Source organism: Nannobrachium achirus (assembly GCF_963921795.1).
Source record: "Nannobrachium achirus genome assembly, chromosome: 10".
NCBI lineage: Eukaryota > Metazoa > Chordata > Actinopteri > Myctophiformes > Myctophidae > Nannobrachium > Nannobrachium achirus.
The window spans coordinates 19059355-19073260 of record NC_137819.1 but is presented as its reverse complement, the minus strand read 5'-3'; the positions used below and the strand labels follow the sequence as shown (position 1 = coordinate 19073260).

General features: G+C 43.2%; 1 protein-coding gene across 1 annotated transcript in view; it reads right to left on the bottom strand.

Moving 5' to 3' along the window:
* The window catches only part of LOC308293415 (aminopeptidase Ey-like), a 52937-nt gene that overhangs the window by 14897 nt on the left and 24134 nt on the right, over positions 1 to 13906 (bottom strand). Inside the window, exons 6-14 of the mRNA XM_080735925.1 lie at positions 13702 to 13815; positions 11445 to 11588; positions 10619 to 10684; positions 9646 to 9711; positions 6131 to 6309; positions 4216 to 4295; positions 2822 to 2958; positions 1857 to 1912; positions 440 to 590 (exon numbers count right to left, since the gene is read on the bottom strand). Of these exons, the coding sequence (XP_080592051.1) occupies positions 440 to 590; positions 1857 to 1912; positions 2822 to 2958; positions 4216 to 4295; positions 6131 to 6309; positions 9646 to 9711; positions 10619 to 10684; positions 11445 to 11588; positions 13702 to 13815 (993 nt within the window). The remainder of the gene's footprint in view (positions 1 to 439; positions 591 to 1856; positions 1913 to 2821; positions 2959 to 4215; positions 4296 to 6130; positions 6310 to 9645; positions 9712 to 10618; positions 10685 to 11444; positions 11589 to 13701; positions 13816 to 13906) is intronic.

The following is a 13906-nucleotide window of genomic DNA, read 5'->3' as shown; positions in this document are numbered from 1 at the left end:
AGCAGATATACAAGCGAGTGCCGCGCTGCGAGCTTGTATATCTGCTATTTTTTTTTAAAACGTGAAAATGTGTGCAAGAAACCTATGTCAAGGACTCCCAAGATGATATGTATTTGGCCACGGACCCCCATCTAAAAAAAAATTAGTTCCAGGGACCCCCAGAAGCAAAATTTGAGTTAGAAATGTCCGCTTAAAAAAATACATATATCCAAAGATTTTCACACATTTTCACAACTTTTCAAAAATAGCAGATCTACAAGCTCGCAGCGCGGCACTCGGTGCCGCGCTGTGAGCTTGTATATCTGCTATTTTTCAATAGCTAAAGTTATTAGGGCCCCCTCCACCTTGGGCCCCAGTAACTCAGTCCCACTTTCCTACCCCTTGTGACGCCCCTGATGGTGCGACACCCCTGCTATGAGGTGAAGGATTGTTGAGCAACCTGCATGAGTCCATAGACCTCACTGTGACTGCGGTCAAACAGGTAGAAGTAGTGCAGGTTGTTCCTGGCCGTCTGCCAGGGCATGTACTCTGTCTCTTTGACCAGAAACTGCGTGGTTCTCAGGGCCAGCGTTATGTTCACCATCTTTGCCCTGGAAAGAAGAAGATGAACTCATTCATTAAAGCAAAAATCAAACCTCGGTTCGAAGTGAAGCGGTGAACTTTTATTCTATGTGTTCTAGAGTTATGAACTCTGTGATCTATACATCTATACAGTTATGTGATCTATTCATTCTTTATATAATATTCTGAATTCTACATTCTTTATATATTCTGAATGAATAAAGAATGGAGGGCCAAATTATCATGTGAAGCTTGACCAATCCTCAAAGTATCCATTCATCAGACCGGGAGGGACACTACACACATATTCTGGACGTACAGGACAGATAAAACCTATTCATTCTGAACTGAAATGGCCATATATGGACATGGGACACACATTTTGCTTTTTGAAAAAGTCTATTCATTCTGGACTGATATTCTGGACGTACGGGACAGATAAAATCTGTTCATTCAGGACTGGAGTGACCATATATGGACATGAGGTGACATACATTGTGTTTTTGAAAAAGCCTGTTCATTCTGGACTGAGATGACCATATATGGACATTAAACACACATTTTGTTTTTGAAAGAACCTGTTCATTCTGGACTGAAATGACTGAATGATATATGGGCGTGGGACACACAAAGCCAAAATAAGCAGTTTTCTGCTGACATAAGCAGGAATCATGCAATTGCTTATTTTTTTTATTTATTTTTTATTCAGGCGGCTAACAATGCTTCCTAAAGAAATGTTGTGTGTGTGAGACACTTCCTGGGGCTACAATCTGACCCAAAAATATTATTTTTATCTGTGAGAAGTTCTGTCATTGGTCGATTAAACTGGGGGCCCATCCAAAATAACAGACTAATCAGGACCGCCTCTTGTTCTTGTTCAAATTGGTTGACTTGACCTGTCTGTCAATTAGCCCCGGTCGGCTGGTTCATGCACCAATGAGCTGCTAATGACAGAGCTTCTTACAGATAAAGTAATAGTTTTGGAGGTAGACTGCGGCTCCTAGAAGCACCACAGAGACTAGATTTTTTTAGGGAACATTGTTTGCCGCCTGAATATAATAAAATGAAAAAAAATAAAAATAAGCAATTGCATGATTCCTGCTTATGTCAGCAGAAAACTTATACCCTTTCAAAGGCTTTATGGCAGTGGTGGAAATAAGTACATTTAATTAAGTACTGTACTTAAGAAAAAGGTATTTTTTTTTAATAAATGTACTTCGGTAAAACAATGTAGTAGGTGACCCTTCCATCACTGCACAATGGTGCTCAACAGTGTTATGAAACCATGTTCTCACCTTGCCAGGTTAAAAGCGTCGTCGATAATCTGAGCTCGGTTGATTAGTGGGATTTGCTGAAATAAAATAATAACAATTAGTCAAAGTCGATGTGGTTTGGCAGACTGGCAGACATTTTTATTCTGTAACACTGCAGTGTTCATTTCGTTAAGACTATAACCCATTTAAAACCTCAAATATGTATTAAAAAATTACAAAACAAAATGACCGGTACCTCTACTCGTACTCATCCGATATTGCTCACGGCAGCACCGGATACCATTTTGTTTCATGAATATGTTGGAAACAACATATCGAAAGTCCTAAGACACAGTTTTGTGTCTTAGATCAACTAATGCACTAAATCGCAATATTTGGTTTCCAGACAGGAAATGGTGGACAGTCTCGCGATACTTGGCACGTTCAGAAACATACGTTGTGCTCTTTAGATACATCAATAAAATTACACAGTGCGCACATCGAAAATCAACACAACAAAGACAAAGATTAAAGAAAGTGTGACATGTCTTCTTTTATTTTCCAGAAGCGAAATTTACAAAGGTCTCAGTCATTAAGAAAATAGTGTTTGTTCATGAGCTGGTCCACATGCTTCCATTGACTCCAATGCATTCCACCCAACTTCCGGCTGCAATTTGGCACCCATGGTGCGACTAATCTGCCGATTGGAATTGCGTGATAGCAAAAACTACGTCGGTGTCCCTTCCTCTAAATATTCCTTGACCGTGACTCTGTGCCTCCGTGTCTGTTAAACCAGGGGGACCGCCCACCAAACCTCTAGACCAATCAGTGAACGGGGTGATGTCGGACAGTAAAAGCAGAGAGATGTGTCAGGGTGAGAGTGGATTCGCTACTCACCATGGTGAGTGACAATGTTGTAGTTTTCGAACTTTAGAAAACTACACTGCGGTGATTAAAACTGGAGTAGCCTATGAATGGCTTTAGGCACTCACTCAGTTTTTCTGTACCTGTGGGTTTGTTTGCAGCGCGGCCAGCAGTCTCTCCCAATTCTGGGAGTCATAGTTGACTCTATAGAAGCCAGATGTGTCGATGTTGGCCATGATCCAGTCAGCGCTGCTGCTGCAGGTCATGTTGGGGTTGGTATCTGATGTGGAGTAGAGTGGTATTCAACAAGTGTCGAGCAGTGCTAATTTTGACAGCATATTTTGATTTAGTTTTAGATAGTCTTTAGAATTAAATTCCATTATAGTAATAGTTTAGTCATATGAAATGTTTTACTTTTAGACTTTTTAGACTAAATATACTTAGAAGAGTCTTGTCAACTAAATCTACAGTTGAATTAGTCAACTTTCTTTTTTTCCCCCTGGCTGGCCTTGATGGCATTGAAATGTGTCATTTGTAGTGTAAAATGAAAGTTAAATTATGGTTAAACATCTGTTACTCAATTTACAAGATGTCTACACAATTAGATAATTTATATATATATTTTTATATTTTGATCAATGTTTGCCTGTTATCTCTCCTATGGTACCAACATCAATAGGCCTACAGCATGGAATTGTGGATGTTGTGAAGTTTTGGGTCTGAGAGGCCAAATCTCACCAAATGGTGGTCCTTGGCTCAAATGCCATACTGTATTATCTATCTATAAATGCGACAAATCTCTGTCTGTCTGTCTGTATGTAATCCGCGTATCTCGAGAACCGTTCGTCCCACCGGCTTCAGATTCGGCACGCGCGTTCCCCGCCGCGGCGCGGAGTGCAGTGCCGGGCCTCGGCCCGACCCGACGCGCGGTTTTCCGAAACCGGCGCGAAACGTTCTGAATCTCCTTATGCGGAGCTCATTGTTGACATCAGGCTGTTCCGGAGGAAATCGGCACAAGCGCTGACTCATTGTGACATCACTTCATAAAAGGCTCTGACATCACGTACGCCACATGAGTCAACAAATATGGGCATAAAATGGACGCAGATAAACAGATATCTCCATATACGGGCATAAAGGGACACAGACAGACAGATACAGAGATCTCCATATATGGGCATAAAATGGACGCAAATAGACAGATATCTCCATATATGGGCATATATGGGCATAAAATGGACCCAGAACTATATCTGCAGTGATCTCCATGGACATAACATGGACACCGACAGACAGACAGACAGATACAGATATCTCCATATATGGGCATAAATGGACACAGGCAAACAGATGGTCAAAACGGGTCCTATGACAACAGGTATAATGGGGTTTGCATTAAAGGGCGGGGCATTCATTCCCTATTTACATCGTTCCCGAGTTGGCCAGGTCGCCGACTAGACGCTGGGCCGCCCGACAGCTTCTAGTATAAATAATTGGCCTTGATATGAAAAACCACTTCATGTGAATGGAGTCTCACCTTCTTTCTTGTCGAGCCAATAGGTGTGCTCTTGCACTGCACCGGTCTTTATCCATTTAATGGGTACAATCCACTCATAACTACAGGGACAGCATATATACAGTACATGATGCACATTAAAACATGAACATATGCATACGTGTGTGTGTGTGTGTGTGTGTGTGTGTGTGTGTGTGTGTGTGTGTGTGTGTGTGTGTGTGTGTGTGTGTGTGATTGTGTGTGTGTCCTATGCAATACAAACACCAAAATCAATCCTCCAGTTCTAGGCAACACAGAAGGGAGGGGAGAACCTTCTGTTTCGCCTAGAACTCCTCTAAGGTATGACATAGTTCAGTATTGAAAATGGGCGGTTTTCCCCTTTAAGTATACCTGGTTTTCAGGTGGGTGGTGACTCAGCTGAAGTTAGCCACTCCCACAGTGTTGTTGAATGGTAAAAAGGGGAGGGGATGATTTTATGATGTCACTATATCAGTGTATGTCAATTGGGCCTTTTGACTCGGAGGCTTTCAGCTTTCAGGAAGAAAGTCTTTTTACTTGTTAATTTCGCCAGCAGAGCACGCAAGTGCAGTGGTCGGCTGCGTATATACGTATGTACACACTAAAAACTCATGGGTCATTTCTTGACCCAAATCATGGGTCATTTGTGTTAGGTCACATTTCTGGGTCATTTCTCAGAGCCACAACCCTTCCTTGAGTTATTGGGATATTATTTTGACCCAATTCCAGGGTTGTTCGAGTTAGGTAATATTTATCTGGGGGTGACCCGTTTTTGGGGTTAGTGGTAACCCCTATACTTGGGTCAGTTGTCTAGCTTTGGGCCAATCAGGGGACAGGCACCATAAACCTGTTTGCAAAGCATGCTGGGAAAAGCATTTTTCTAGGTTTCCAGAGACATTTTCTAAGCTGTTGGGAGCTAAAAATGCTAAATATGTCATATCCATGTGTCTGTCTCGGCAAGCTGTCTGTCATATGTCTGAATTTGATTTGTCAATATTTGAGCCTAAACCCTAACCGTAAGTGCTTGGCTGCTAGCTTAGGGTTGAGCTCCCTCCCCAACAGCTTGTCTGAAAGAGAAGAACTCATAGTAATTCTGAGATTATTTTTGTGTATCTTCTCTAAACTATTCTGACAATAGTATTATCAACATTGTTGCATAATATATTGTATGCACTTTTATGTTGATATTACCAATCTTCGAACAATTCATCTGAGAAGAAACCCTGAAACATTTCTGATGTTATGTTAATGACAGATAATATTGACGTTGTCATTCTAAAGACCATGCATATGTAGGTTGTATTCATTTAGCCCACTCAACCCCAAAACTTGGGTCATATTGACTACAATCTTGGGTCATTTTAAACAAATAATTTGGTTATTTATTTGACCCAATTTATGGGTCAATATTCATAACCAAATTTCTTGAGTTAAAATAACCAAACCTGGCATTGGTCCCTATTTGACCCGTGAGTTGGATCAAAAATGACCCAAGTTGAGTTGTTTTTGACCCAGCAGTTTTTAGAGTGTATGTCGGTGTCTGCCCGTGTTTAAGCCCATAGCCCAATCAGGGACCAGCATTTCTGGCAATGTCATCATTAACCGCCAATGAGGGACCAGATTTCCTGGTGATGCCAGTGGTGATGTCACTGGCATCGCCAGTGGTGGTGCCAGTTAGTGCACCTCATGGCTTGTTAGTGCACATGTTGGTGCACAAGTAGGCCATACATGGCCGGCCATACATGGCCTGCTTGTGCACAAGGCGCACGTTGTCACCTCGACAGAATGCAGTTCTAGTTGCACCACACCTGGGGGTCTCTTAGAGTATACTCCATAGACACATACAAAACTGAAAAAGTACAAAACTATGGCACCGCCACTGGTTAAGAGCACCACAAGATCAAACAGTGTTTCCTACTTGAAGGGAGAGGTTCTGTTCACTGGAGAGTCCGGGTCCAACAGGAAGTGCTTCTGACTGATGCTTCCTGTCCGGGTGTCGATGGTCACCACCGGGAAGCCCATCTGGAGGATCCAGCGGTTCATGAAGTCTTCTACAGGGTAGGGCAAGCCCAGACTGGGAGAGGCACTGTCTACTGCCTGTAGTACAACACATAACATCTATTATTACTTGCATCAGCAGAGCGTGCAAGTACTGCGTTCGGCTGCGTATGTAGGTAGGTACGGCAGGTAAGTATGCAGATATGTTGCCGTGTGTGTGTTTAAGACTGTAGCCCAATCAGGGACCAGCATTTCTGGCAACGTCATCATTAACAGCCAATGAGGGACCAGCATTCCTGGTGATGCAAGTAGTGATTCCAGTGGTGAGCGCAGTGGTGCACAAGTACTACTTGTGCACAAGGCGGAAGAAGTAGGCACCTCTAAAGAGTGCAGTTATAGTTATTACTTGCGCAAGCAGAGCAAGCAAGTACTGCGATCGGCCGGGTATGTATGTACTGTATGTATGTATGTATGTATGTATGTATGTATGTATGTACAGTATAGACTGTAGCCAATCAGGGACCAGCATCTCTGGTGACATCACTATTAACAGGAAATGAGGGACCTCATTTGTCTTTGGAAGCCTGATGCCAGTGGTGAGCGCACCTCATGGCATGCTCTGCTTGCGCAAGTTGGCACCTCGACAGAGTGCATTTCTTATTTATTTAATTGATTGGTTCAGGCTACGTTGCAATGCAATGGCCGACGGTTTTCCGTGTGACATCGGAATGATCGCTCGCTGGCAGTGCAGATGAGCTGTCAATCATGCACCCCTGGAACGTCCACAAAGTCCCAGCCTGGGACGTCCACAACGTCCCAGCCCTAATTCCCAACGGATGTCGTGTGGGAGTCCCTCCTGCTCCAGACCGTACTCAATAACCGCTAGTTTACATAACGTCTTGAGACTAGGACTCAAGTCCAAGATGTCTAAGGGGTCGTTATTGCCAGAAGAAGCAACACAACCTTGTCCGATACAGTTGCTATCGTAACTGTATCGGACAAAGATGATACGTTCTCTCACCTTGCAACAGCACTTCATTTGAAGGGACCTTAAACACAGGCCCTTCCCCTTGGGCTGAAGCTCCTTCCAGGAGAAGGTCTCTGGATTGAACTTCCACAGATCAGTTAAGAACCCAAACCGATCATTTCCCAGTGGGTCCAAATACAGATCATTTGTGCCCCTGCACTGACTAAACCCACCAAATATGTACAGTTCTCCATTGTAAACAAAGGCTGAATGACACCAGCGTCCTCTTGGAAGAAGCCCTGCAGAAGGCATGCTCAACCAGCAGTTGGTCTGCATGTCAAACACTCTGACGTTGTTGCAGTAGTTTGTCTCTTCATACGATCTACTGGTTCTATAGCTACCAAACACGAACATCTTTGTCCCGATGATGGTGGCAGAGTGACCTGCTGAGGCAAGTCCCGTAGTGCCTCTGGTGTGAATTAGAGACCAGACCATTGTGGCGGTGTCCAACCTTGTACAAGTCATTCATGAATCCAGTCAGCTGGTTGAATCCTCCATAGACATACATGACCTTCCCCGAGACACAGGCTGAGTGCCTCTCCCTCCCCTCTGGAACTGTCCCAGAAAACCTGGGCTTCAACCATGTGTGGGTGTCAACATCAAACGCATAAAGCACATTGAAGTAATCTGAATAATTATATCCCCCCCAGAGGTAGGTTATAGTTTCGATCAGCACAACTGTGTGGCCTTTGCGATAGGAGGGAACCTCTGGGTTCAATTCTCTTCCAATTGTCTCCGTGGACAACGTCATCCAGCGCAAGGACACTGTGTTGATGATTTTCACCTCAATCTGATCGTTTCCACGGTGCCATGCGAATGAGTAGACCTTTTCCCCAGATGCAACAGCAACGCCTACAGCTATATCCATTGCACCTTCCAGATGGTCGACCCATTGCAACATATCTCACAGCAAAGCAAGACAACTACTACTCTGCAAAACAAGTGAGATATTCGCATGATCAACCATTTATATAGTATAGTACTGAACAAACGTCACTGTGAAGCTTGGCCAATCATTGAAGCCGATGTTTTAGGTCAGCTAAAACATCAGATGCAGATGCCTGTTGATGTTCCTAAAATGGCAAATTGATCTGTCATTTCTTGCCATGAAATTTTTGGCTTAGTAATGCAACAAAAACTAAGAAATCTTCACAAATTCAAGGCTTTGTGGGGTGTATAATTGATAAAAAATAAAATGTTTATTGGGTGAACCACACCTTTGATGTTTGATTAGTAGGACAGGTGATGTGTGAAGCCTTCAACTCAAAACGTTTATGTTTGAAACCCATGTGGGACATGAAACGTATCATTGCTGTCGGGCAGAAACCTCTTCTCTCCATATATTCGTCAAAGAAGAGTGCCGGACAAAAGCAGTGAAAATAGCACGCGGCACGTTGCGATAAAATGCGCTGTGAGCTCGCAGACCGGTGTTTTTCACAAATTTGTTTAACTGTAAAGCTTCTGCCCTATGTGTGTTTTGCACCTTATGCCTAATCATGTACATAACTGCCACTAGATGCCTAATCATGCACATAACTGTCACACGATATGTCTAATCATGCACATAACTGCCACTAAATATGCCTAATCATAGGGGCACGGTGGTGCAGTGGTTAGCACTTCGCCTCACAGCCAGAAGGTCCTGGGTTCAATTCCCACCGGGGGAAGCTGTGGGCGCTGGGGGCGTGTTCCTCCACCTGCGTCATCAGCACCCACACCCCAGGTGGGGTTGGCGATAGGGCCTCTCTGTGGTGAGTTTGCATGTTCTCCCCGTGTCTCCTTGGGCATAGGCCCTCACACAAAAACATGCAGTAGTCCTGGTTTCTATACTACCTCTCCCCCTAGCCAGCCGGGTGCTCCCCAATGTCCCCTGGTGCGGCAAGGGGAGAGCGGAAACCAGGACTACAGGTTAGGTAGTCACCGGGTGAGAAAAATGGGTTGCAAAAAATGTGGGATAAAAAACAAAAGAAAAAAAATATATATATATGCCTAATCATGCATATAACTGTACAAGACATTTGTTTCGATGAGACTGCCCTGACTTAACACGACTGACAACACGTTGTGCTGCGATGTCTTTATGCCTCCACTGACAGGACAGGAAACAGCGAGAGAGACGGGGAGCGACACGTCACACGCAGCAAAGGCAGTTGGGACCGGGACTCAAACCAGCGACACGCTGCCAGGCTACACTGAGCCCATGTGGCATGCACCCGGACCGGTAGGACAGCGGGCACCCCAGTGTTGTGTTCAGTTTAATGAAACACAACGAGAAACCTTTCAGCCCATCATGTCGTCTAACACAGCCAATGAACATCAATGACATATCCTGATAAACGGATAAAAGAAAACACCACAGACACGTCATTGATTATTTTCTTTTTTTTTTCATTAGGAAAAAGGGTTACCTTTTGTAGATGCTCCCAGAGGTCTGTGTAGACTGTGTTGCTGTACTTGAACACGTTTAAGTAAGTCTGCAGAGAGATGGATAGTGTTAGTATGTAAACGAGTGTGAGAGTTTAATAAATTAGCTCTTGGTTTGGAATAAATATATTTTCTTTGAGACATACAGTAGAGAACATACATACGGGTATTTCGGGGCTTGGCCCGAAACACCTTTGCTTCTCCAGGTGTACAACACACAGCTTTCTCCATTGGAATTGCATTACGGAACGCACACGTTGTTACATTTTATGGGTTTATTTTGTCATAGCACAACATATGGTGAAGTATTGTAGTGAAGGTGATTGCAACGACCCCCAAATATTCTAAACGTCCCGTGATTCTACCAATAATCATATTCTTTGAGAGACATGCGTGTTTTTGCCGGGCCACTGGGAGAGCCACAATGACTTGAGATTGATCCCCTTCCCCTATTCGCTCATATACTAGGACAGGGGTCCACACCAACCGCAGTAAGAGCAGCAACAACACTAGTATATTGTCGTTGTCGGATGGAAATCTCGTAAGTTCTTTGTGTGCTTGTAGATTGGCTGTTTTCACTAGTTTACTTTTTTTTTTAATGATAAATGCAAAACAAACGGTTTTGGACATACAAGATTTTCACCCGACAAACGACGATATCTGAACTGTCGCTGGAGTAGCAGGAACGCCACCATTGCCCCCTGCAATGTTGTGGCCCTCGGCTTGGTACCCTAGACATAATTCGGCCCTTGAGGAAAACTAATTGGGGAACCCTGTACTAGGAGATGACGACGTATGTGTAGGCAGAAGAAAGATGCAGCACAATAATAAAGCGCATGTAGTGTCACTATATAAAACTGTATTTTGTCTGGTCAGCAACTGTCTAAAAGATTTGTGTTGAGGTTTAAGGGTTGTGTTGCATGTGGTTTCTTTCAATCTTCATCTTACGATACTCACAACGAGTCCTTTGGAGAACACATCCTCTGTGATGACGTCTGAGAGCATCCTGAGAACTGCAGCCCCCTGGAAACAACATCAACATCATATAGTTTCCTCTCTAATGGACCGGGAAACGGGCACATTAGTCCGAGGCTGGTGAATGCTAACCTGCCGATGCTGTTGAACCTCATGAATGATAACCCTAACCCTAAACCTAACCCTAATCCTAACCTTACTTGGACTAATGGAACCTCAGACTATTGAGATTTTCCCCCTGGAAACAAAATCAACTCATTTAAGCGCCTTGCAGTCGGTCACGGTGTGTGTGTGTGTGTGTGTGTGTGTGTGTGTGTGTGTGTGTGTGTGTGTGTCTGTGTGTGTGTCTGTGTGTGTGTGTGTGTGTGTGTGTGTGGGTGTATGTGCAAGGACGTGTCGAAAATGTTAGAGAGGCAGGGGCTGAAATGCTTGACGCATTGTGAGCTTGGAGTTCGGCAATTTACGGTGCTTGATACCAGACTGAACTAAGCATAATCGACAGAGAGGACAATTCTTTCAACATAAGATGCTGCATGCAAGTTCAGGAGAGTTTGGACAAGACACTTTCTCTTGAATGATGCCTTCAGGTATGGCAAGGAGAGAGGGGCATTGGCATTTCTTTCACCATAGTAAAAACGGCATTCATGGTCTGGAGAGGGCAGTTTTTACAGACGGATAAAAGGGCAGAGGCTCAAGCCCAATTTGTGCACGTGCCTGCGTGTGTGTGTGTGTGTGTGTGTGTGTGTGTGTGTGTGTGTGTGTGTGTGTGTGTGTGTGTGTGTGTGTGTGTGTGTGTGTGTGTGTGTACCTTGCTGTAGGTGATGACGCTGTACAGTTCATTGATTTGTTCAGGTGTCTGGATCTCCTCCTCCTTAGTTGACAGAGGATGGGAGGAAGCCAGGGCGTCCTCCTCCATCACACTATGCACCATATCCACCACCATCCTAGCTTTCTGCAACATAGCAAGAACTCAAGATGGTTCAGTGGATTTTCTTTTTGTTTGAAAGCTGTGAGCGGCGTGCACGCGCTGGTGCACGATGGACACACGCGCACACGCCCACTTTAAAAGGTCAGAAAAGTATCAGTGGTGGAAAAAGTACTTTTCTACTTAAGTAAAAGTATCAATACTGCCCTACAGTAGATGTACTCCGTTACAAGTAAATGTCCAGAATTCAAAATGTACTTGAGTAAAAGTATGAAAGTATTTGCATCAAAATGTACTTAAAGTACCAAAAGTAAAAGTACTAAATGTTTGAAAATAGCAGACCTACAAGCTGTTGCGACGCGTTGTGAGCTTGTAGATCGGCTATTTTCAAATAGCCAAGGTATAAAATAGGGTTAAAGTGGGATAATGTGTGTTTTATAATATTATAGTTTACACCTGCAAAGTAACTAGTAAAGTAACGTTTTAAAAATAAATGTAGTGGAGTAAAAGTACAATATTTGAATCCAAGATGTAGAGAAGTAGAAGTAAAATTATTGGAAATTGGAAATACTCAAGTAAAGTACACATACCTCACAATTGTACTTAAGTACAGTACTTAAGTAAATATACTTAGTTACTTTACACCACTGAAAAGTATGGCAGTCTGATCCAAAAGACCAAGTCTTTGCCTCAGACACATTTGTTCGTGTATGGATACCACTTTCATAAGGTGATATTTATGACCACTTGAACCCCAGAGGGGTCCAGGGGAAAAATTCGCCTAAAATGCATGCCCAAATTGGAACAGTTGTGGACCCAAAACTACAATGATTGTGGCTACTCTTGACCCACCAAATGTAAGCTAACCCCTGAAAATTCACAAATGCAGTGTAAAACATCACATTTCTCTTACCAAATTGTAATGCTGTGATCACTTACTAGGGAAAAGAGGATTGAAAAAGACCTCCGCCTATGGAAAATCTGCATTCTGAATAGTGAAAAAGACTCAAGATCTCATTGGAGTCATATAGTGAAATTGTCCATCAAGGTGTCGTCAATTCATAGGCAAAATCTTATGAATATATTTCAAACTATGTAAACACTACAGATGTTTTAGTGAAAGTAGTGCTGTAATATTAGTAATGTAAAAGTATAGGGTGAAAAATGATAAAAACAAGTACAAATAATGTGTAATAATCACTTAATATGAGTAATGCATGGATGAAAAATCACACCCGTGTGAAGTGGAGCTGTGTGTGTGTGTGTGTGTGTGTGTGTGTGTGTGTGTGTGTGTGTGTGTGTGTGTGTGTGTGTGTGTGTGTGGATCATGTGTACCGATTTTTGTGACATTTGAAGAAAATATGTAGGAAAAGGAGCAAAAAGTGTGTTTTGGAGAAAATTCAAGATGGCGGAAAATCTAGCATGGCGCAAATGGGCGTGGCCTATATGGGGAGATGCGTCATGACCCAAGGAATCCAGGGAAAAAATATTTTTAATTTTTCGACCTACGGTTCAAGAGTTACAGGCCAAAACGTAAAGTGGGGTGTTATAGCGCCACCATGAGGCCAAATGACACAATTATTTTTTATTTAATCCTTGAAATCATTATGAACCTCCTCTCCAAGTCTTGAAACTGTAGCCCCTGTGGTTTGCGAGAGACAAATAATTGAATGTGAGTTTTTGCGATTCCCATTCTAAGTCAATGGGGAAAATTAATTCACTAATAAATTAATATCAATTAAACTATAGAACCTTTCTCTTAGAAAAGTAATAGCCCACGATTCCCGAGTAAGCCGGTCGATTTGACATATGGCGCGAGTGTGTGGTGGCAAAACTGTGGGACTAGTTACGCGCCGAAGTTTAGGAAGTTCAGGCTACATACACACACACAGACAGACACACAGACAGACACACAGACCCACACAGCCACGTATAGGGAGCCTGTGTTTCACACAGCTCCAAAAATACAATGGCAGCTGATTATATGTGCTGCAGCGCCCCTGTAGCAGAATCAACATTGAAATTGTAATTTGATTTTGTCTCTATTGATTTATTGACCAGTTGTGTGACTGGTTGTGACTGGTTATGGGAAGCCGGCTTCCAATATGGGCTTAAGTGGTTATGAGACAGCAGAACTTACAATGCCCCACGTTGGTTCAGCAAAATGGATTCCCAGGTATGCAGCATAGGAGGCAAAGCCCTCCTTTAGCCACAGCTCATTCCACCATCTCATTGTCACTAGATTCCCAAACCACTGAGGACAAAACATGGTTACATTAGAACACATTGACAATAACGACAGATAATTTTCTTCCTTTCTGGTCTTTAACCTACTCTCTAAGTTG